Source organism: Micropterus dolomieu, linkage group LG07 (assembly GCF_021292245.1).
Source record: "Micropterus dolomieu isolate WLL.071019.BEF.003 ecotype Adirondacks linkage group LG07, ASM2129224v1, whole genome shotgun sequence".
Classification (NCBI taxonomy): domain Eukaryota; kingdom Metazoa; phylum Chordata; class Actinopteri; order Centrarchiformes; family Centrarchidae; genus Micropterus; species Micropterus dolomieu.
The window spans coordinates 13,142,706-13,166,819 of record NC_060156.1 but is presented as its reverse complement, the minus strand read 5'-3'; the positions used below and the strand labels follow the sequence as shown (position 1 = coordinate 13,166,819).

The window sequence follows — 24,114 nt, the reverse complement described above, 5'->3', positions numbered from 1 at the left end:
ACTATTTATGGCTTTAAACTACAATGAATCTGCTGTGGACCCAATGGTACACAGTTGCCATTAATCAGCTACTTATAGAAGCAAGGCTAGGAAAGGTTAAGAGATTAGCTCATAGTCTCACATAGGTCGTCTAACAATTTGTGTTGACAGATCTGGGAAGCACATGCCATCCAGAACAGTTTCAGTGTCCAGACCACCGCTGCATAGACCCCAACTATGTCTGTGATGGGGACAGGGACTGTGTGGATGGGGCAGATGAGCAGGGATGCAGTGAGTATCTCTGTGGATTACAGTTATCCTTCACTACACATATAATTGCAGATCTTATCTGGTGCTTACATATCACATCAACAACAATTTATGATGTCTTTTTTTCAAAAATATGTAATTTAATTTAATTCTGCTTCTATTTATGAAATTAGTTGCTGATCAGATCTGTTTGACCTAATTATTAACTTGCTTGCTTGCAGCATAGTCTCTCATTTTGAGCTATTTTGAACTGGAGCTTTATTGCCCCTTTCCCAATAAAGAATTAATTCATTTGTTTAGTCATTCATGCGTTCAGCAATGCTGTGTTTGTACCAGCAAAACATGCTCAGAAGGTTGTAGAGGTCAATTGAATGCTCTGTAAAATTCAACAAGCATTTGCTAAACCTCTTAGTTTATTGATCTAATTACCAGTGTTGCACAACAGTTGGCCTCAGCATACATACAAAACTGCAGAAATATTGAATATGAGGTTTAACATACTCAGCTGGATTTTTCAGTCTACAACTGCACTGTGAGTGAGTTCAAGTGCTCCAGTGGTCACCAGTGTATCAACTCCTACTACCGATGTGATGGAGTCTTTGATTGCAGTGATCGCTCAGATGAGCAAGGCTGTCGTAAGTATTTAAATACTGCCTTTGGTTTCTTGCATAATTATGTACTAAGGTTGTTTATATATTTTATAATATATTTATCACGGTATTTTATTATTTTCTGATTTTGGGCTGTTCTTACTGTATGTGGTGTCTTCTAATGAATCTCAGCTACTAGGCCCCCAGGGATGTGCCACCATGAGAGTGAGTTCCAGTGTCAGTCAGATGGGAGCTGTGTCCCGTCTACCTGGGAATGTGATGGTCATCCAGACTGTGAGGATGGCAGTGACGAACACCATCCCTGCCCACCTCGCACATGCCCCTCCTCACTTTTCCGCTGTGACAATGGAAACTGTGTGTTACACAGCTGGATTTGTGATGGGGACAATGACTGCAGGGACATGAGCGATGAAAGAGACTGTCCCACACCGCCTTTCCAATGTCCAAGCTGGCAGTGGCAGTGCCCTGGCCACAGTGTGTGCATCAACCTCACCACCGTGTGTGACAACACTCCTGACTGCCCCAATGGTGCTGACGAGTCTCCTCTCTGCAGTAAGTCTGATGTCTGCTTTCGTAGTCAGCCTTGAACATGTTCTTTGCCTTTCAGAAAGACTTTATTGTTTTATTACATTTCTGAGTTTGCTGGCCTCCTCAAATTCATGACAAACAGGATCAAACTCTCAATTGATTTGGTTCAATTTGACATTCTTCCAGTGCCTGTTTTCTGTAAACTGAAGGGGCTTAATTTCACAGAAATGTTGCGTAATGTTATCTGTTTGTCTTTGGATTCTTGTGTTAAAATCAGGCATGTGTGTGATTTGACCTGTATTAACCTGAAAATTATCTGTGATTTTCCTTTCTTGCCTTTCTCACTGCTTTCAGACGAGCCTTTGCCAGGTAGGAACAAACTCTCAATCATTGGTAGAAATGCTGCAAGTAGTTCTGATTCATTTTCAACAAACAGTATCTTTACTAACTATGTTGATTTATAGATTTGTTTTAAAACATAATGAAAGGATCATGTTGTTAGTAGAGTGTGTGTGGTAAATGTGACAATAATTTTCTGAAAACATACATTAAAAATTGTAGTAGCACTTCTGAAGACACTTACTGAAGTTGTTAGTGTTTTGTTATACAAAATTGTGGTTTCTCTGCTTTAAACTCAGATCAGGAGAGCTGTTCTGACAACAATGCTGGCTGCACCCATGGTTGTATCCAAGGGCCGTTTGGGGCCCAGTGCACATGCCCTGTGGGTTATCAACTGAGCAATGATTCCAAAACCTGTGAGGATGTAGATGAATGCAATCCCCCTGGACTATGTAGCCAGCACTGCTATAATGAGAGAGGCTCTTTCCGCTGCCACTGCCAGGATGGTTACACTCTCGAAGCAGACCAGCGTACCTGCAAGGCCTCAGGTGAGGAGAGATGTAGCTTAAACCTTCTGTGCATTGAGCATATTGCTCCCCTGGTAATTTTAAAAACAACCTACAATTTCATAATGCAGTAAATAGGCCAATTCATTCTGTACAGTGAATACAGTGATTTGGTTATCAAGATGATTTGCCTACATATCTCAGTTTTCTCCTCTCTGCTTGCTGTTGGGCAGGAATGATCTATGATAAGGGGGGAGCATGACCCCCACACTGTGAGACTGACACACTGTCTTTCTTCTCCCTTGTCTCTCCTTGCTGCTCTGATTTCTAGATAAGACAAATAACATATATGTCACTCACTGGCCATCCCTGGTGTAATTAGGACATAATCACCAACAAAGGGCTGTTTATGGGGAACGTGCCTGACATCAGCTCCTTTTCCACACAGATAACCCGCTGAAAGGCTTTGCAATACAATAGGTCATTATCTGGACAAAAGTGCATTCCCCAACGGTTGCCATTTCAGTAGGGTCTATTTAACAGTCCTGTCGTAGAGTTTTGGTAGACATGCAAAGGCTGATAAGTCCTGTTATTAGCATGAGAATGGACATGAAAAATGGGTAACAGAGATTTGATTGTCTGTTTACAGATTCTCGTCAGGCGTTCTTGCTAGTGGCCAGTCGAAATCAGATTGTGCAAGATGACATAACCACACAGCCCAATGTGGTCCGCTCACTGGTTCGAGATGGGCGCAACATTGTGGCCATAGATTTTGACTCGGTCACTGACCGCGTGTACTGGTCTGACACAAGCCAGGACAGAATCTGGAGTGCTAACAAAAACGGCAGTGACAGAACTGTGGTGAGTTGGTTTGTTCCTTTTTGTCACCACAGATACATTTTATTAATAGTTTTCATGTTTATTCACAGCTTTACATGTTGTTTATTCTTACATGTAAACATATTTAACTTAGAATCTCTTGTGGACAGATATTTGATAGTGGAGTGACTGTAACAGAGAGCCTCTCTGTGGACTGGGTGGGCAGGAACCTGTACTGGACTGACTACGTCTTGGAGACTATTGAAGTGTCTAAACTGGATGGCACACATCGGACGGTATTAGTCAGTGAAAATGTCACCAACCCCCGTGGCCTGGTGCTGGACCCAAGGGACAGGTCAGTGACATGCAGAGAATCTGTGTGTCTTGGCATGTAACACGTTATGGTCTCTGCTTTTCATTCTCAAATCAGTTGGTGTTAAAAGACAAGTATTTATTTTGCAGGGTTCACTTGATGTTCTGGACCGACTGGGGGAGGAACCCTCGCATTGAGAGGGCCAGCATGGATGGGAAAAATAGGACTGTTATCATAAGCAACAAGGTGTACTGGCCCAATGGTCTAACCATAGACTATCCAAACAATTTGTTGTACTTTGCTGATGCCTACTTGGATTTCATTGACTACTGCGATTATGACGGCAATAACAGGAAGCAAGTTCTGGCCAGTGACCTGGTGAGTTTATGAGACTGTTTTCTGAATTATCTGTATAGATCTTATTCATGTTATTGATCTAAAAGTGAACAGAGCACATTCAATTTCCTTTTGAATAGTTTGTGTAAGACACACTTTTTTTCTTTTGCTATTCTCTATGAAAAGGTACTGCAACATCCCCACGCAATTACCATTTTTGAGGATTTTGTGTATTGGACCGACAGATACATCAACCGTGTGATGCGAGCCCATAAGTGGCATGGGGAGAACCAGACAGTGATGCTGTTCAACCTCCCTCAGCCCATGGGTCTGGTGGCAGTACACCCAGCCAGGCAGCCAGCAGGTATGGCAAAGATAATCTACATTAACCGATCTTGCATCAGTATTAGCTGATGTCTTTTGTACAGAATAATCCCAGAGAACCTGTGAATGACTACTGTGTTTACTCTTTGCGGGCGTGTTTGTGTGGTTTGACAATTTGTAGGTCAAAATCACTGCTTGAGGAGTCCGTGCACTCATATCTGCCTGCTTTCTTCTGCGGAACCGAGGTACTACTCATGTGCCTGCCCCTCAGGCTGGACACTGGCAACAGACCAAATCACCTGCACCAGAGGTATGCATTCTGCCAAATGGAGGAAAACACTCATCACTCAGGTTGATGAAAAAGGAAGTTGGGTCAGATGCAGTTGATAAGTTGATGTACCCATAAGGTATTCATCTTAGCTTTGATTATTGTTGTAAAAGACCAAACCGGTTATTGAGGAAATTATAGTTTTTTCATCTTTATTTGCAGCGCATCTGAATGTTTAGAAGAGGAGAAATCTTTGAAAACACTAAACTCTTATTATTGGTCAATCTAGGTACGGAACTTGTCAACAATCTCCCATTTAGATTCTCTTGTAAACAGCTGTTCCAGTCATAAATATTAAGAATCATATAAGCATGTGTTTCAAGGTCTTAAGAAGACAAGGGAACTTTAATTCAAAGTCCAAGGAGTCCCAATTAGGTCAACAGCTTAACTCATCTCAGGTTTCAGCCCATTCAAGCCAAGCAGAACACAGTCTCCCCCTGAGGCCAATGATTATCCAAGAATGAAAATGCCCCACAACCATTCACCATCGATTCTAATCTTTGATGACAAACTAAATCAGATTGTGGAAACAATTTTCACCAGTCAATCGTCTTTATAGATAACGGAATGTTAGCTCAGGATCCCTATTTTGTGCTAGGTGTTATACACTGAAAGCAGCTTTTAGTTTCAGATTTACCATGGGCTAAATCCACATCCAGGAAATATGCTTTCCTTACTCTGTTTCAGAATTTGTTATGTAATTTACAGCTTGGAGGGAAAATTCCTGTTCTAGGGTAGAGTATTTGGTTCACAAATTAGAAGTCACAATGTCGTAGCTTTTGTTTGTTTGTTGTTTTACTGCAGGAAGAGCAGTTTGTGAATGTATTGTTAGTCACTGTTTAGCCTGCTTTTGCATTATTGGTTATTTCTTTCAGTTGAAGAGCCTTTCCTGGTGGTTGTGAGAGACAGCATCATCTATGGCATTTCCTTGGACCCTGGTGACAAGAGTAATGATGCTATGGTCCCTGTTGCTGGGCTTCAGAATGGCTATGATGTTGACTTTGATGACAGCGAAGAGACCATCTACTGGGTGGAGCACCCGGTAAGTTAGTGTCCAAAGTCACTATTTTCAGCTTCCATGTTCTTAATCTGGTACAGTAAACTGGGAATTCATTGCTACTGGGTATGCAAGAGACATACTGTACATGTCACGTTTCAGTTTAGAACTTTGAGATTAGTGTTAACAGTAAAATACACAATAAAAACTCAATTACAAGATGCTGGGAAAACATAACACAAGATTTGCCCAACACATCCACATCAGCAGTGGTTGGAATTAATCTGTCTTACTTTGTCCACCAGGGTGAGATCCACAGGGTGAAGTCAGATGGTACTAACAGGACAGAGTTTGCCCCTGCAGCCATCCTTGGCTCCCCTGTCGGCCTGGCCTTGGACTGGATAACAAAGAACCTGTACTACACCAATCCAGCTACGCAGTCTATTGAGGTAGGTAATACTTTGTCCTGTTGGTTGTTTTTTAAATTAATCCTTTATTATCATTACTGACTTCAACTTGAACTAAAATGAATAATGTTTTTGTGATTGTAAAAGGAAAACAAAAAATCAGTGTATATAAGGGATGTTTTGCAACACAGCTACATAGGACAGTAATTGCACCTGTTTGTGTTTGTGCTCGGCCAGGTTTTGAAGTTGAGAGGTGAGGTACAGTACCGGAAAACTCTAATCACAAATAACGGCTCTCCAACTGGCGCTGGCAGTCCTGTTGGCATCGCAGTGGACCCAGCACGTGGGTAAGCCCCATTTAACACAGTCCTGGCACGGCCACTCATCCTCCCAGCTACTGAGCTCTAACAGCCTCCTCATCGCCATCTGCTTTGCCTCTAGAGAGAAATCAGACAGTGTTACTGAATACCACACTGCACACTCTAACCCAAGCAACGTACAATAGAGTACAATCAAGAAACAAGAGAGACATTTCTAAGCCATCTCTTCTTACTCTCACATGAAAACACTGCAACACTGATTTTGACTATTTCATACTTCAACCCAGGTATGACCTGGTCTTTTCCCAGTGAAAGAACCCAGAAAATGTATTATCATTTAACTAAATGCAAGAAGTGTGTTCTGAGTTCCTGAAAAGTTCATATTCTGGAGATTTTTGTCAAGATTCTCAGTCATCCATAGTTATCCAAGGAAGGTTAAAATCAAGAGCAACTGGACTTGGTTAAAGATACTTGAAGATGTTCTGCCTCTCATCCAAGGGGCTTCTACAGTTCACTTGATTTGAACCTTCCTTGGATATTTTGGAGATTAAAGTTTTTTTTTATGTTTTGTATCTCACTTTCTTATAAAGCACTTCGCAATTTTTATTTGTGAAAAGTGCTATATAAATAAACATTACTTACTTTAATTACTTACTGTAATATGTATGTAAGACAAAAAAGACAAAAAGCAATAAGCTTAGATTTCCATCATAGTATTAAACCCTAACCTCCATTCTTATCTTCTAAGCAAACTGTACTGGACAGACCAGGGAACAGAGAGCGGCATTCCTGCCAAGGTGGCATCAGCAGACATGGATGGCTTAAACCCTGTCACCTTGTTCACCAACAACCTAGATCACATTGAGTTCATCACTGTGGACATCCGAGAGAACAAGCTGTACTGGGCTGTTACAAGCACTGGCGTGGTGGGTCTTCACTCTCTTAGCTCTCAAGTATCACAACTTGTTCATTTAATAAGGTTTTGACAAACGTAATATAATATGCAACCCATCTTGGTAATTGTACAAAATTAACATACCGTGTTTGACTGCCCTGTCTGGTATGTGAATCTCCACAGATTGAGCGTGGTGATCCAGATGGGAGTAACCGCATCACAATAGTGACAGGCCTGTCTCACCCCTGGGGTGTGGCTGTCCATCTAAACTACCTCTACTTCACTGACCGGAACTTTGAGGTCATAGAGCGTGTGGACAAGTCCACAGGAGCCAACAAGGTTGTGCTGCGAGACAACGTTTCTGGACTCAGAGTTCTGAAAGTGCATCATCGAGACAGTGAGTAACACCAGGAGACACTGTCACCCTCATTCTCTGTTTTTGGCTTGTTGTTGCTTTGTCTTGTGGTTGACTTACTGTATTCTCTCTAAAAACTCAGCCTCTGCAGGTATATCCAATGGCTGCACCAACAATATGGGAGTGTGTGAGCAGCTCTGCCTGCCTCGGCCACAGGGTCTGTTTACCTGTGCATGTGCCACAGGTTTTAAAGTTAATGCTGACAACAGGACCTGCACTCCCTACCAGTCCTATGTTGTCATCTCCACTCTGTCTGCTATCAAAGGCTTCAGTCTGGAAGGGTCAGACCACTCTGAGGCCATGGTTCCTGTGGCTGGGAGAGGTCAGTGATTCTCATAAATTATCTACTACTGTATGTTGAATAGGATACATTCTTTCATAAATTTTCAAAAATTGTTGAGTGAATTCAAGTCCAACAATTAAAAAAGAGTTTAGGTGTAGTAATAAACTGAATAATGAGTAATGGAAAATAAAATGTAATGTGTTTGAAATAAATAATAAAAATGGCCTCTAATGACTAGGTTATCCTCTTGCAGGCCGTAATGCTTTACATGTTGATGTACACATGGCTTCTGGTTTCATCTACTGGTGTGACTTCAGCAGCACTGTGGCGACACAGAATGGGGTCAGACGGATCAAGCCAGATGGCTCAGGATTACGTAGTCTTGTAACATCTGGAATAGGACGCAACGGCATACGGGGCATTGCTGTGGACTGGGCTGCAGGTATGCTGTTGTACCAGCTCGCAAACGGTTCATCTAAGTATTTGTTTTGTTTAACCGCATACTGTAAGTAGTGTGCAGTTAAGTCACTACACTAAACTAAAATGTTATTTTTAGGATCTTTGCTATACATGCATTCAGTTCCCTCCTGGTTGCATTTCTAATCTTCACATAAGTCACAGCGATGAAAAGTTTCAATTCATCTGAAAAAATACACTGCTCCTAATCTGTTGATGTAAACCAGGAACCCAAAAGAGAGCCTGACTTATTTGAACTTGCTGTAGGACACAGGCCACAGACAGCAGACTGCCTGGTAGGGTCAAAGTTAAGAAGCTTTACCACAGGAGTCACAGAGCATGGAGATCAGACCCACACAGGTGACAGGAGAGGTGATTCCATTAGCAAGTTTAGGAAGAGACAGCTTCAGCCAGGAAAATCTGTTTGCTTGTTACTCATTTATAATTGCATCACTACAAGTGTAGGCATAACAGAGAATATATTTGTTGATAACACCATCATAATGTCAGCTAGTAATGTCTACTTTAATTGTGACCTATTATAGTTAGCAGTTTGTGATTGATGACGTCATGACTTACAAATATATGATGCTACTGACCTTCCTGAATTCTTCCCTCAGGGAACTTGTATTTCACCAACGCCTTCCTAACTGAGACATATGTGGAGGTGCTCCGCCTGAACACAACTTTCCGTAGGGTGCTTCTAAAGACCCAGGTGGACATGCCACGCCACATTGTGGTGGACCCCAGAAACAGATACTTGTTCTGGGCTGATTATGGTCAGAACCCCAAAATTGAACGAGCACTCATGGACGGAACCAACCGCACAATTTTAGTGTCATCAGGGATTATTACTCCACGAGGTCTCGCTCTGGACTGGCAAACTGGCTACGTCTACTGGGTAGATGACTCCCTGGATATGATTGCCAGAGTCAACCCTCAAGGAGGGGAGACAGAGATAGTCAGGTATGGCAGTCGCTACCCAACTCCTTATGGAATCTCAGTGTTTGAGAGTAGTATCATTTGGGTGGACAGAAACCTCAAGAAGGTGTTCCAAGCCAGCAAAAACCCTGGCAGCACAGAGCAGCCTGCCGTCATTAGAGACAACATCAACATGCTGAGGGACGTTACCATCTTTGACCAGCGTACCCAGCCTACCGCTGCCCAGGAGCTTAACTACAACCCCTGTATAGAGGAGAATGGAGGCTGTGCCCACTTCTGCTTCGCCCTCCCAGGTTCTGGCACAGGTAACCAGAACAAAAAATGCAGCTGCGCTTTTGGTAATCTTGCAGCAGATAGTGAAAGCTGTGTAGTGTCAAGGGATGATTATCTCATCTACACAACTGAGAGCACCGTGCGCAGCCTGCGCCTCGACCCCGAGGACCATACATTGCCCTTCCCTGTGATCAATGTGCCACGTACCTCAGTGGCGCTGGATTTTGACCTCATAGACCGGAGGATCTACTATACACAGAGCTCAGGCGCAGGAGCAAGCAAGATCAGCTACATCAGCCTTCAGTCTTCTCCCATCGCAGCTCCTGTAGTTGTGGCCTCAGGTAGGTTTTTGGACTTACACTGCAACATATACTAATTTATTTGTTTATTTCATTTTTTTATGATAGCAGTGATATTACTAATGTTGCTTTGGTTCCTATCTTTGAACAGATCTAGGGGCTCCTGATGGCATAGCTTATGACTGGATAAACAGAAGAATTTACTACAGTGATTATGTCAACCAGAGCATCAGCTCCATGTCTGTGGACGGCTCTCAAAGGACTATTGTAGCCCATGTGTCCAGGCCAAGGGCCATCATATTAGATCCCTGCAGGGGGTAAGACTAACACAAAACACACTCTCTTTGTTTATTAGATTAAACTGAGATTTAAAAATTAATCCCTATTTATTCCATAGATACATGTATTGGACAGACTGGGGAACCCATGCAAAGATTGAACGTGCCACCTTAGGTGGAAACTTCAGAACAGAAATTGTGAACAGCAGTCTTGTGTGGCCCAATGGACTGACCCTGGACTATGAAGAACAGAAACTCTACTGGGCAGACGCCAGCTTGTAAGACCTGAAAAATTCCACTGTTGAAATATGTACTCAAGTTTGTCTATTACATTGTCAAGCTGCTGCTATTATTATTATTTTGCTCTGCCATCAGACAGAAGATTGAGCGATCCTCTCTCACGGGGTCCAATCGGGAGGTTATTGTCGGCACAGCCATCTACCCCTTTGCCATGACCATGTTCGGCCAGTTCATCTATTGGACTGACTGGAACACACGCAGCATCTATCGGGCCAACAAGCACGACGGTTCTGGCCAGAGGGCCATGATTCAGAACCTTCCATCTAGGCCAATGGACATCCATGTTCTGGCCAGCAGGAAGCAGCAGCAGTGTGATAGTCCCTGCCAGCAGTTTAATGGAGGCTGCAGCCACATCTGTACACCAGGTACACGCAGTGTCATACTGTCACTTTGTTTTTCAGCATAATGTTGCGGTTATTAAAAATCCCAACTAATTGTATAAACTGTTCTATCACAATGTCATCTTGTTAGGACCCAATGGAGCGGAGTGCCAGTGTCCATCAGAAGGCCGCTGGTACCTGGCTGACAACAAGCACTGTATCCCTGATAATGGGACTCGCTGCCAGCCAGGCCAGTTTACCTGTATGAATGGCCGCTGTATTCGTGCCCAGTGGAAATGTGACAATGACAACGACTGTGGAGATGGCAGCGATGAGCTGGAGAGAGTCTGTGGTAGGGTGTTCTTAAAAGAGCTTGAATTTATGGTTCTTTATTTGCATTTCTTCCTCATTTTGTGTTTTATTGATATCTAAAACCTCACTGTTGATTATTAGTCATAACGGTCCTCGTAGAGCCTTTAATCCTCTCTTCTCTTTACTTTCACCAATACTAACAAGTTCTATTTTTTGCTTCAATAAATTTCTTAGGACTTAAACCTGACTTCAACTATGTTGGTGTGTATGCTTGCGCTTCATGATTAAATTTCAACATGCACGTTATCCCTCAGTATTAAAACAAATCCACGCTAACAATCGAATAAATATGCTCATATCTTTGCATGCAGTCCCACAGTTGCTGTCGTCTTTTATCGCCTTGTCAGGTAAAATGAGCTTCCACTGCATTTGTTTGTCAGCCGCCTTTTTCCTGACCCCACTCTCTTTTGGCCAGAGCTCTGACCTGTTCTCGATTCTGATTGGCAGCCTTCCACACCTGTGAGCCTACAGTGTTTACTTGTGGCAATGGGCGATGTGTGCCATACCACTACCGCTGTGATCACTATGACGACTGTGGAGACAATAGTGACGAGGTGGGCTGTCTATTCAGACCATGTGACCCCAACACAGAGTTCACCTGCAACAATGGGCGCTGTATTGCCAAGGAGTATGTCTGCAATGGCATGAACAACTGCTATGACAACGGCACGTCTGATGAACAGAACTGCCGTGAGTATCCTACGTTTGCCACAGAAATCAAACAGGGGTAAATGTTCAAATCATAGTGGTTATTAATTAAAATACATACGTTCTAATTCATGATTATCAGCTGAGAGAACCTGCCAGCCAGAGCACACAAAATGTCAGTCTACTAACATCTGCATCCCACGTTCATACCTGTGTGATGGAGACAACGACTGTGGGGATATGAGCGACGAGAGTCCTACACACTGTGGTGAGTTTGTCTGCTATGTTAGGGTTAATGTTTTTTTCAGTTTCAGTTACTAATTAATATTTTCTGTCCTTATATTAATTGTACAACTTATTTTATGTGTTTATAGCTTTAATAGGCCTTTTCCATGGCAGACATTTTGATGTCCTTGCAGAAAAGTTGTATTTAACAGGGTTTGTACAAAGTCTGGAAAATTCTCAGTGTTAATCATTATGTCTTCCAGGTTAGGAATGTGCTTGAATATAATCCAAAGTGCTTGATTTTTTTTTTTAACATAATCTGGTGTTTTATCACAGTTACTCATTTTAAACCAAAAATCTTTTAATATTTGAAATTAAACTATCCTGTCGTCATACTTGTTTGTTGTCTCCTGGCCTCGAAATTAGCAAGCATTATATAATTAAGATAAAAACATACAAACAAAGTTAATATGAAAAACTGTTGAAAGTGCCAGTATAAATTGATTGATGAGGGTATAAAGGAGTTCTGCAAATGTTATTTGTTGCAATTGCATTTATAGTAACAATTATAAAAGATGTGATGATTTGAGAGTCTGGAAATGTTTTGATTAAATACATTGAAAGTGCTTGAAAAGTGCTTGAATTCTACTCTTAAAAAAGCTGTACAAACCCTGAATTAATCATATTAATTAGGGTTGCATTCAAATTGGGTTTGTTGTGAATGCTGGCTCAGTAGATTGGCTCACTAGGACACTTGTATGGGATGGAGATATCATACATTTTATTATGTTAAAATATCAGCTGCAATAAAAAAGCTTATTGTCTTGTCACGTATGCTGTATCCAAAATGACTGTGACCCACCTTTAGTCATTCACTATTCCCTACATAATAAACTCTAAATAGTTTACTTTACATTGAGAAGTTACATTGCAATGTGTTTTTTTTAAATGATATGGACATTTTTATTCCATTGTACATTTTGGGGTGCACTGCACTGCACAGTGTATACATTTTACACTGAGATTTCACACACTCAAATAAAATAGCTGAAAGTAAATATAGTGCACCAAAGAGCAAATGTGGAGGGATTTCAGACACAGGCAAACAGTTAGGTAAACAGGTATTTATAAATACCACTTATTTCCTGTGTGTGGATACAATAGTCTGTAACTAGAAATCATTTTGAGTATGATGTGTTGCAAATAAGGGATCTTTTGTCTGCTTAGTCTGGGTAAAACAGGATTTGAATCTACCTAAAGTTATGAGAAAGAGGATATAAAGGAGTCAGAAACAGATCAGTGTGTATCCCACCCCCTTCATCAGCATGATTAGATTCCCACAGTCCTCCAAGTGATTTCATGCCTTTCTACATCTTCTACATAGCGACATCCACATGTTCCCAGAGTGAGTTCCGTTGCTCTAGCGGGCGCTGCATCCCCGCCCACTGGTACTGTGATGGAGGAACTGACTGCTCTGACGGCTCTGATGAACCTCACTCCTGCAGTGAGTGTCGCACAACTCTTTCACCCCCAAAACGGACTTGTTGGCTTTGTGTGTCTGCCCCCGCCCCATCATCAGCTGCTCAGTTATTGTGTGTTTGTGTCTGGCCACCAATCTGCATCTGTGTGTTGGTGTGAGAGTGTGCTGTGAGTGATGTAGCGGAGAGTGCAAGTCAGTGGTGTATTTCTTTGTTGACGATGTGGTCAGTCAGGCCTCCTATTGTGTGCTGCATTCCTCTGTGGTGACGCCCCTCAGTGTCCTCTGACAAACAGCACCTCCCCCTCCTTTTGTCCACCAGGGGTTACAGAGCCTCACTTTGGCTTTTGTTTAGATAGCTCACCATGCATGGGAATGTGGAGTTGCCATTACTATTTTGAAAGCTTTGCCAGTGTTGTATTGTGACTTGCTCATTAGGAAAAAAGCAGTGGGGGAGGTACCTGAGATAAGTGGCAAAAACGGAAAAAAGTTGTTACAAAAGATAATAAAAGTTGTGTCAAAAGATATTAAAACACAGTACTGTGCTGTGTTAACTACAGTTTAATTTTGTATGATTTGTCTCTGCAGCCACAGCGGTCAGAACCTGCAACACAGATCAGTTTCGCTGTGATGATGGCAGGTGCATTGCCTCATCCTGGATCTGTGATGGGGACAATGACTGTGGCGACATGAGTGACGAAGACCAGAGGCATAATTGTGGTATGCATTCTTTTATTACCTCTTATGCTTTCTCTTTCCACTTCTTTTTTCACTTTGTCTTCTTCTTCATCCTTTTCTTCATCTTCCCACTTCTTCATGTCCTACTCTTGTAGCCCATCTTCTTGGTCCCCATCACTTCTCCACTTTTCCCCCTCCTGCTTCCCTCGTTATTCAGGACGCTGATGGATTTAGGATACACACCACTGGGGGAGTGTTGTGTGGGAGACACTGGCAGTGCCCTGCATCTTAGTCTCCTCTAGAAGGTCTCCATTCCAAAGAGCTGACATTCCTGATTTCTCTTGCCTCACTTTCTCCTTTCTCTGGCTTCCTGGCTCAGGGTGGATCAAGTCTCTAATGTCTCACCAATCTGTGCTCCAATAATAAGATGCCCGAAGCTAAAGACTTCAGCACTCAGTAGGAGACTCACTTCAAACAATGTGGATCAATCACATAGAATTTGAAGTCACGGCTGCATGTTTTGAAATACAGTTTGGAATGTTTGGATTGTCAAAAATGCAGGTTGACATTGGGTCATCACCATCATTATTTAAATCCGCCTATCTGATTTCTTGTTTTGTTTTTTCCTAGCCAATCGTACATGTTCAAGTGCGGAGTTCACTTGTGTGAATAACCAACCACCTCAGCGGAAATGCATCCCGCGTGACTGGGTGTGTGATGGAGATGCAGACTGTGCAGATGCATTAGATGAACATCAAAACTGCACGCGCAGATCCTGTGGCATCAATGAGTTCACCTGTAGCAATGGCCTCTGCATACGCGGCTCCTACAGGTTAGAAAAATTAGCTTTAAAATATCATAAATTACCCTAATCAGTCTGTCTGTCAGTGTGCGTTCATCTTTTCTGGCCCGTATTCTGAAATCAGGTGCGATCGACGTAATGACTGCGGGGACACCAGCGATGAGCGGGGCTGCACCTACCAGTCGTGCCACCAACACCAGTTCACCTGCCAGAACGGCCGCTGCGTTTCCCATGACTTTGTCTGCGATGGCGACAACGACTGTGGAGACGAGTCTGATGAGCTGGAGCACATGTGCCGCACGCTGGCCCCCACCTGCCCCCCTGGAGAGTTCAGATGTGACAATGGACACTGCATCCCCATGAGCCAGGTGTGCGACAGGAACGATGACTGCTCTGACAACAGCGATGAGAAGGGATGTGGTGAGTGTGAAGAGGTTTTCAGAACTGTAGTCCTTTTAACCTTTCAGTCTCTACAGTGTTTGTCTGCTGTTGGGTTTCTCCAGCTGGTACATGCCCTCTCTAGACAAGATGTCAAAGAAGTGCAGAAGGCGGTGTGGGGAAAGATGGAGAAATAACACCACAAATTGTTATCAGGAAATGGTTTGACAGTTTTGACAACAACCAAACATAGGACAATTGTGCTTTCTGTACATTACTAATAATTGGCTAATACAAATGCTGCACCTGTGGATAGCAAATGAATAAGGAGAGCATACAGCATTTTCACTACACAGCTGGGATTAAAATACTGTGGTTTTCAATGTGTCTAAGCAACTCATATTTATAATTAGGTTAAGAATGTATAGACCCAAAAAAACTATTTGATCTAAATAGACAAAAATAATTAATAAATAAATAGTTAAATTAATAAATACAATATCACAAATAATACCTCATATCTTTGTTTTGTTTCTCCATGAATACATTGGTCTGACAGGATAAAAGTGTTTGCTGATGACTTTAAAAACTTGATATTATGCTTCTTTGACTGTAGGTGTCAACGAATGCACAGACCCATCCATCCACCACTGTGATCACAACTGCACCGACACACCCACCAGCTTCCTCTGCACCTGCCACCCTGGCTACCGCCTCATGTCGGACAGCAAAACGTGCGATGATGTCAATGAGTGTGCGGAGACACCGAGCGTGTGCAGCCAGGTCTGTGAGAACACCGTTGGCTCCTACGTGTGTAAGTGTGCCCCAGGATTCCTTCGAGAGCCGGATGGCCGCAGCTGCCGTCAGAACAGCAACATCTCACCCTACCTCATCTTCAGCAACCGCTATTACCTTAGGAACCTGTCAACAGACGGGCAGGCCTACTCTCTGATCCTGCAGGGTCTGACCAGTGTGGTGGCCATGGACTTTGATCGTGTCGACAAGCGCCTTTATTGGATTGATGTGAGCCGCAGAGTGATTGAGAGGATGTCCTTTGGTGGCAGTAACAGAGAGGTGGTGGTCAATGGAGTTCTGCATGGGGAGGGCCTTGCAGTTGACTGGATAGCCAGGAAACTCTACTGGGTGGACAGCTTCTTGGATTGTCTCAAAGTATCTGAACTGGATGGTCGATTTGTGAGGAAACTGGCTGAACACTGCGTCGATGCCAATAACACCTATTGCTTTGAAAACCCCAGAGCTATTGTGTTGCATCCCAAATACGGGTGAGTCGGAGACAAAGAAAAATTAAGTCTTAGGATAGAGCATGATTGATATACTGTATTTGCAGGGCCGATATTATCACTAATATTGGCATATCACTATATATTGGTATCGGCGTATGTGATATACAGTGCAGCAAATTGCAGAAATAAATGTTTTATAGGCTGAATTATTATGAATATTTGATTTTTCTTCAGTTTTAGTGTAGTTACATTTTATTGGTCATTTATTTTTTTATGACTGTAATTTTCTATGAACTTTCCTAAAAGAATTCTGTAATTTGGTACAAGTTATAGGGAAAATACACATAGAATCGAATTTTTGAGACAGTTTTAGTTAGGATTTTTTTAGTTAAAGCTGGTGTAGGTAATTTATTTCAGAAGCTTTTTTGTTATACTGTATTTGTTGAAATTCTCTTTACTTCCTGACAGCAATCAATAAATCAAATGCTCCAACACAAACATGAAAAAAATCCGGTCTCTGTTGTTGTGCAGGACTGTAATGAATTGATTGGTGGGCCTACCTGATTGCACATAAAAATGTGTTTTGCAGATGAGCAGTTTCTTGCTAGTTCTTCAGTGTTGCCCTCCCCAATTATTATTTTGCAATATATTATTTATTATTGGAAATTGGTTTATGCCTGTAGACACATTCTCACATTATATTCAGGTGACCTGCCGTGAGACAATCCAGGTTACACCAGTTCATTGGAATTAATTATCTGGAAATGTATAAATTGAATGTTACCTATAATTGGTACAAATCACAGGAAATAATCATGAAATGATGTGCACGTTAAATTAAATTACTTTTTTATTTGTTTTTGATTAATCATGTGTATTCCTAATAATAATTAGGAATAATTCCTAATAATAAAAAATCCTAATAATTCCTTTTTTAGTTAAGGTAGCTATTCAAAACGTACTGTCATCCTATTGCTACTATCATCTTTAGTGGTATTGTTTGTTGTTCAACTGTAAAATATCCTGCCTTTATCTTAAATATTAAAAAAAAACTAATTTGAGGATCCATGTCAAAAAGTACTCAAACATATTATTCAATATCTGTAGCTTTCTAAAATCGGTCTGGCTCTTCCTCATACTGAGTGAAAATTAGTCAAAATGTTTTGTTCAAAAGTAAGTTGTTCTTCAGCTATACGTAGATATCATGTGATCTAAAGTACTTTTCTTGGTATTAGATTGGTATACTGGACCGACTGGGGAGACAACGCCTTTATAGGTCGCGTTGGAATGGATGGAACCAACAAAGCAGCTATCATCACCACCAAGGTAGAGTGGCCTAACGGGATCACGATTGACTACACTAATGACAAGCTGTACTGGTCTGACGCTCATCTCAATTACATCGAGTAAGTACATTTGTCAGGAGGCGATCTCACTGTTTGTACCGACGGTAAATGCAGTGCAGACTTGTAACCCTTTGACTTTTCTTTCATCAGATACTCAGACTTGGATGGTCAACACAGACACACGGTGTATGATGGAGATTTGCCCCATCCGTTTGCCCTGACTGTGTTCGAGGACACTGTATACTGGACTGACTGGAACACGCACACAGTGGAGAAAGGCAACAAATACGACGGCTCTGGTCGTCAGGTCTTGGTTAACACCACTCACAGACCATTTGATATCCATGTATGTCATCCTTACAGACAGCCTATTGGTGAGTTAAAATCTCAGAATCTCCTCATTAAACACCTTAAATAAAGGTGAAGCACAGGTGAAGCTGAACAATACCTCGCCTGTATTTGCCCACCTGTGCTGAATTGAGATTGTTTGACTCTTCCTCTGGCAGTAAACAATCCTTGTGCGTTGAACAATGGAGGCTGCTCTCACCTGTGCCTGATCCGTCATGGGGGGCGGGAACACACCTGTGAGTGCCCCGAACATTTCCTGACTGTTCAAATAGGAGGTGTGACCCGATGCCTTCCCATGTGCACCAGCACCCAGTACAGATGTGCTAACAATGAACGGTTTGTCAAGATTTCCTATTGTGTTATGCCTTGCACTGTTTTTATATGATGTGCACCATTTTAAACATAAATATGTCATTGTTGACTTTGATAGTAAGACTACTACTGTATAAACAAGTTAGACCAACGTTAGGATGATTGGTAGTTGTTATCCCATACCAGGGGTCATCCTGGCATTGCTTTGTGTGTTTTTATTCTGTTGTCCTTCTTTGAGGAGGAAAAAAGTCCTGGAAGCTGTATTTACATGGGCTGTTCACCTGCTCCATCCATAATCTGTGATTTCAAAACACAGTGTTTCTGTTTGCTGTTTGCAAATAGAGAAACAGCGCTCCCTGCTGTTAGTGTCACAATATAATCCACCAGATTTGTGGCACGAAATGTGCACACACTGTGCAGTAATCGGGTCAGTCGAGGCTACAAACCTTCATATATAGATATCTATAGAATTATACTGGTGGGTAAAACTATTTGTAGAAATGTAGAATGAGTGAAGTAACTATTTATTGATGTGAAAAACTACACATGCTGCATTCATTTTTTTACGTTCACTTACATTTTAGCAGCCTTTCATAGAGTAAGTAGTGATGACCGAGTTTCGAATGGTTAAATGGAGTCAAGGAAACCTTTTTGGAATTTATTTTATTTAACGTGCTCTTCGCTGCATTAGTCACCACATTCAGTTTTTCTCACATAATGTAAAGCTCTGGCAAACATGCTGATTTTGGCCCTACCTCTGCCTTAACAGATGTATTCCTATCTGGTGGAAATGTGATGGCCAGAGGGACTGCAGAGACGGCTCAGATGAGCCCTCCACCTGCCCGGCTCGCCACTGCAGCCTTGGCCAGTTTCAGTGCAATGATGGAAGCTGCATCAATCCAAACTTCCTGTGCAACAGCAACCAGGACTGCCATGATGGCTCAGATGAAGACCCTGTGCTATGTTGTGGGTTGCTGACTCCTTTTAAAAGCTCTTATTAATTTCTCCATAAGTGCAATGTGTTCTTTGTAAAAACGTGTTCCAGTCAACTGACTTGACTTGTCTTCCCTCTAGCTACACACCAGTGTGAAAGCTACCAGTGGCAGTGTGCAAATAAGCGGTGTATCCCTGAGTCATGGCAGTGTGACGGCGAGGATGACTGTGGTGATCAGTCTGACGAGGACCCTGCCCACTGCTCCACCAGGACCTGCCGGCCTGGACAGTTCAAGTGCCGGAATGGACGCTGCATCCCGCAGAACTGGAAATGTGATGTTGATGATGACTGTGGTGACAACTCTGACGAACCGTTAGAGGAGTGCAGTAAGTAACACACAGTTTCTTTCTCCTTTTTTAAAAAACTGCTGTTTCTTTAATGTACAAGGATGCAATTCCAATCTGAGTTGCATTAGAGTAAAAACTTTTAATTCAGATGAAGGCACACATTACATCAAGCTTAAACTAACCTTTGACTCTGACTCCTTTTGGCATTAAATACCCGTGTGTTTTAATGTTTAAAATAGTGCTCCTTTATCTCCTTGCTTGACAACCGTGTTGTCTTTTCTCCACAGTGGGACCGGCATATCGCTGTGACAACCACACAGAGTTTGACTGCAAGACCAACTACCGCTGCGTGCCACAGTGGTCTGTTTGCAATGGCCACAACGACTGCAGAGACAACAGTGATGAGCAGGGCTGTGGTGAGTCGGCGACACCCATCCTTGAGATAGAACTGAGGGCCTGTGTACACCGTGGCAGTGATTTGAAGAATGTTTGTAATTAGGATTTAATGTGCTGTCAAACCAAACGTTAAAGCTTTCCAGGTTGAGCCACATTCATTCGCTGAGAGGACGATTATTCTAGTGATCTCAGAGGATTAAAACATTTACAGCATGGAAACAAGATTATGCTCTGAAGGAGTGAGTGAGGGGCAATTAGCCAACACCTCAGCCTCCTGTGGAACATTACACAGTGAGGTAGTGGGAGGTGCTGATGGAGAGAGTCTCACCACTCACCCTCCCCCACCGTTTGCCTCTCCCTGAGAGCACCACAGATTTATGAGCTGTCCAGTGGTAGGGGTTTAAATGTGTGTGTGTATATGTGTGTGTGTGTTGTTGCTCTGTCCTTGTGTGGGGGCAGGGTTCACACAAGTCTCTTTCTCTACTTTCCACGATCCAAACACACTCGCCGCGGCCCTCCTGGCTCTTATCGGAGGCCCTCGCTCCATCAGTGCCATGCCCGCTCAGGACGGGATATCTGTGCTACTCTGCCTGTAAGAATGTAGCAGATGGGCCAGGTGGAGGGCTAGGAGTGCAGGACTAGCTAAGACCGCGCTATCTTTGACCCCCAGCAATGTGTGGTAGAGACAGCTCAGACCAGCTCTCCTCCACTCCTCTTGTGTCTGTGCTTCTCCTCTCATGCAGTCTTATCCTCTACAGACACATAGTGGAATGGATAAAGGTCACCCATCTGCCCTAGGCATGCTGCCCTCCTCCCTCTATGACTATTGCAGTTTAATTAAAAAACAAGATGTCTTTCATTTCAAACTGACATTTTTATCATTACTTAATGATATGATCCACTGGAGCGTCATTGTCTTTTCTCATCTCCAACTGCAGGATGAAGTAAACAAGAGTGAGAGTTTTCAGTCCTCACCGTGTCATTCATGAAGGAGAGCTGTTAAATCTGGGAAAGTGATTGTGACACTCAATAAACACACAGTGCATTTGTCAATCCAGTCTAATACTACAGCCAAATCCAACCTTCATGGAGATTATAATGTTCAGTTTTTGTTGAAGTTGTTTTAGAGAGGTGATTCAGCTGCAATTTGTGATGCTGTTGACCTGTGTTGTGTTACTCTGAGAGGTGTTTCTAATATTTTGGTCACCTCATTTCTAAGCAATGAAGGTAGACTAAGCGTTTCACACAGTATAATTAATAAACATGGCAAGAAACTACAGCTTTCAAAATGAGTACAGTTGAATCAACACTTACAAACAAATAGTTTCAGTATTAACTGAACATTACAACCTTTGTGAATGTAGGATTTATTATAGCTGTATTATATAGGATTATTGGCTCATTTTGACACGAAGAAGCAGCGGCTCTTCTCCGAGCTCCCTCTGGATGTCCGAGGTCCTCACCCTATCTCTAAGACTGAGCCAGGCCACCCTAAAGAGGAAACTAATTTTGGCCGCTTGTATCCACAATCTCATCGTTTTAGTCCCAGGTCATGACCAAAGGTGAGGGATGAAACATAGATAGACTGGTAAATCTAAAGCTTTGCCTTCCAGCTCAGCTTCCTTTTCTCCACAACAGTCTGTGCAATGCCCGCATTACTGCGGACGCCGCACCAATCTGCCTGTCCCTCTCGCGCTCCTCAACAATTTTTTCAACGGAACAAATTATTCCGAGATACTTCAACTCCTTCACTTGGGGCAGTAACTCAGGCCCACTCACTCCTATTTTTCAGATCATCTCAGTTTTGCTTATGTGGAAATCTTTGTGTCCTCTGCCTTCTACAAAAAAGGCTTGCCTACTGTTCTTGTAAAGCACACTGTATTTTTCCCTGTGTGTGAAATGTGCTATATTAATACGGCTTGACTTGCCTTGCCTTGCGTAAATTTATATCTAAAAGACTGAGCCAGTGTATCTAACAGATTTAAACAAGGCAATTATTTTGAACGCTATTCATTTTATTTTCTGTTTCAATTATGTGGCAAGTCCAGGAAAGGGAAGGTGCCCTTGAAGTTATAAGAAATCGCACATGAAATAAAGTTTTTTAGGCATTCTTAGGCAGAGCAAGGAGAAAAGATATGCTTAGTTGAGTATAATGGTTTAAATGGTGACGCTGTACCTGCTCCTTACCCAGATGAACTGACCTGCGATCCTAGAGGAGACTTCCGCTGTGACAACCACCGCTGCATCCCGCTGAGATGGAGGTGTGACGGGGACGACGACTGTGGGGACAACTCCGATGAACGCAGCTGCAGTGAGTGCTGTTCGCAGTCAGTGATAAAGTTACATCACACAGTTGTGTTGGGTTTGGTTTGAGCAGTGAAAAGTCAGTTACATTGCTTTGATATCATCTAAGTGTCTTTTAAGTGGGTTTACTGTGAGATTTTAGCTAAAATTAAAAAAGGAGTGTTAATGGCAAAGAGTAGTCCTGCCATCATTTTATCAGATAGCAGGGAGGTTTTGGAAGAGGCTCAACACTTCTGCAGACAGCAGAGCTCTGAGAGAGGTTGTCTTATCAGCTGCTAGAGAAACAGGCTGTCCTCAGCGTGTCAGAAAGAGGGAGTGAAGGAGTCTGTCACCCTTTGCCCTGGAGAATTTAAACATGTCTGAGAACATGCCAGTTAATAGGGATAATGTAACTTCTCAAGGGAGAAAGGGTGACTGGGGTTAAATCATGGTGGTATCGCTCCCCTTGTCGCTGCACTGCTGATGCCAAGGGAATACAGCATCTAGACCAATGTCCGATGCACACACTTAATACTGTCATTGATATCATATACACGGTTTGAGTGGAGAATGTATTTCAAAATGTGAGTAAACTTCAAACATTTTGGCATATCTTTGGGGGTGTAGCATTAAAAGTAAACCCAGTTCTTCAGCATTTTGCTAATACTCGTTATCATGATGTTGTGGTGTGAACAAACAGCTGTGCTGTTGTTGTTCAAGATTATTTCATCTTTAACACTGACGTCAAAGGAGAATAGATGTCCGACTACCATCTGCAAAAATATTTATAAAAAATAAATAACATAGAAAGACACGAACATAAGAAGAAATACCCCCAGTATGCCAGACTACAGTATGTTAAAGTAGCATGCTTACACCATAAAGTGGAATGCTTTCATTCATTGGCTAAACAGAGTGGGTTGTACCGATAGGAGTGCGTTGATATTTCATTGAGTGCATTTTGATGCAAATATATAGATGGAAAAAATAAATTGTGTGAGGAAATAAGCAAAGAATCAAATTGACAACAAAACTGCATTCACATAAATCTATCAAGAACTTCCAGCCACAGACAGGCGATGTTGTTCATGTTTCCACCATACACTCAAATACACACACACACACGCACACACACACACACAGATTGATGGATGGTGTCTGTAGCATGGCTCCAGTGTTGTGATATCAGCTTAGTCAGTGTTCGTCGGGATATGGGGCTCCTGTCAGGTAGCCGTTGGTCCCGTGATTTTTGTTGGTCCCATTGGTGGTGGCGCTGTTGTGGTGCTTCTGATTGGGTGGGGGGCTGTCATCCTCATCAGAGCTGGACTCAATGTCGCTGCGGTCGTCTTTAGACACCTGCAGAAATAAGAGGGATGGTTGCGTCATTATCTGTGGCGACCATGCATGGCGGTGCTACAAATGGGTGTCAGAGTGGCATAACGGAGTTGTTCTGCCAATCAGTATCAGGCAACAAGCTGTAAAAGCCATAAAATATATTTGCTCGAGATATGGAGACCTCTGAACATTTTGTTTGCAGCTAATTCTTTTCATCATTGATTAATCTTGTGACCCTTTTTTCAAATCGATTGCTTGTCAGTCCAAAACTTAGATATTCAATATACAATGATATAAAACAGAGAACAGGAGCCAGTGAATGTTTGGCATTTTTGACTGATTTGTTTGCATTTTGACTTTTGACTAATCAATTACAGAAAGTTGGTAATACATTTTTGGACGATCAACTAATCTATTTATTAGCACTAGACATTGTATAATTTAAAATGCC

The 24,114-nt window shown here is 42.4% G+C and overlaps 1 protein-coding gene across 9 annotated transcripts in view; it reads left to right on the top strand.

Annotated features, from left to right (window-relative positions):
• The window catches only part of lrp2a (low density lipoprotein receptor-related protein 2a), a 50,596-nt gene that overhangs the window by 17,646 nt on the left and 8,836 nt on the right, over positions 1 to 24,114 (top strand). For 4 of the 9 annotated variants that reach the window (XM_046053142.1, XM_046053149.1, XM_046053148.1 and 1 more), the window contains 39 exons: positions 151 to 270; positions 768 to 884; positions 1,032 to 1,412; positions 1,743 to 1,757; positions 2,027 to 2,275; positions 2,883 to 3,094; positions 3,223 to 3,407; positions 3,515 to 3,743; positions 3,888 to 4,065; positions 4,207 to 4,335; positions 5,229 to 5,395; positions 5,656 to 5,799; positions 5,995 to 6,104; positions 6,826 to 7,003; positions 7,156 to 7,369; positions 7,470 to 7,709; positions 7,924 to 8,112; positions 8,394 to 8,498; positions 8,747 to 9,682; positions 9,792 to 9,957; positions 10,038 to 10,196; positions 10,294 to 10,583; positions 10,690 to 10,890; positions 11,085 to 11,111; positions 11,222 to 11,257; positions 11,358 to 11,600; positions 11,701 to 11,826; positions 13,168 to 13,287; positions 13,849 to 13,980; positions 14,569 to 14,770; positions 14,865 to 15,160; positions 15,735 to 16,401; positions 17,598 to 17,768; positions 17,859 to 18,082; positions 18,215 to 18,392; positions 19,138 to 19,334; positions 19,443 to 19,688; positions 19,937 to 20,065; positions 22,237 to 22,356. In XM_046053142.1, coding sequence (XP_045909098.1) covers positions 151 to 270; positions 768 to 884; positions 1,032 to 1,412; positions 1,743 to 1,757; positions 2,027 to 2,275; positions 2,883 to 3,094; positions 3,223 to 3,407; positions 3,515 to 3,743; positions 3,888 to 4,065; positions 4,207 to 4,335; positions 5,229 to 5,395; positions 5,656 to 5,799; positions 5,995 to 6,104; positions 6,826 to 7,003; positions 7,156 to 7,369; positions 7,470 to 7,709; positions 7,924 to 8,112; positions 8,394 to 8,498; positions 8,747 to 9,682; positions 9,792 to 9,957; positions 10,038 to 10,196; positions 10,294 to 10,583; positions 10,690 to 10,890; positions 11,085 to 11,111; positions 11,222 to 11,257; positions 11,358 to 11,600; positions 11,701 to 11,826; positions 13,168 to 13,287; positions 13,849 to 13,980; positions 14,569 to 14,770; positions 14,865 to 15,160; positions 15,735 to 16,401; positions 17,598 to 17,768; positions 17,859 to 18,082; positions 18,215 to 18,392; positions 19,138 to 19,334; positions 19,443 to 19,688; positions 19,937 to 20,065; positions 22,237 to 22,356 — 8,028 coding nt within the window. The remainder of the gene's footprint in view (positions 1 to 150; positions 271 to 767; positions 885 to 1,031; positions 1,413 to 1,742; positions 1,758 to 2,026; positions 2,276 to 2,882; positions 3,095 to 3,222; positions 3,408 to 3,514; positions 3,744 to 3,887; positions 4,066 to 4,206; positions 4,336 to 5,228; positions 5,396 to 5,655; positions 5,800 to 5,994; positions 6,105 to 6,825; positions 7,004 to 7,155; positions 7,370 to 7,469; positions 7,710 to 7,923; positions 8,113 to 8,393; positions 8,499 to 8,746; positions 9,683 to 9,791; positions 9,958 to 10,037; positions 10,197 to 10,293; positions 10,584 to 10,689; positions 10,891 to 11,084; positions 11,112 to 11,221; positions 11,258 to 11,357; positions 11,601 to 11,700; positions 11,827 to 13,167; positions 13,288 to 13,848; positions 13,981 to 14,568; positions 14,771 to 14,864; positions 15,161 to 15,734; positions 16,402 to 17,597; positions 17,769 to 17,858; positions 18,083 to 18,214; positions 18,393 to 19,137; positions 19,335 to 19,442; positions 19,689 to 19,936; positions 20,066 to 22,236; positions 22,357 to 24,114) is intronic. The other 5 variants (XM_046053147.1, XM_046053151.1, XM_046053143.1 and 2 more) reach the window with 4 other exon arrangements.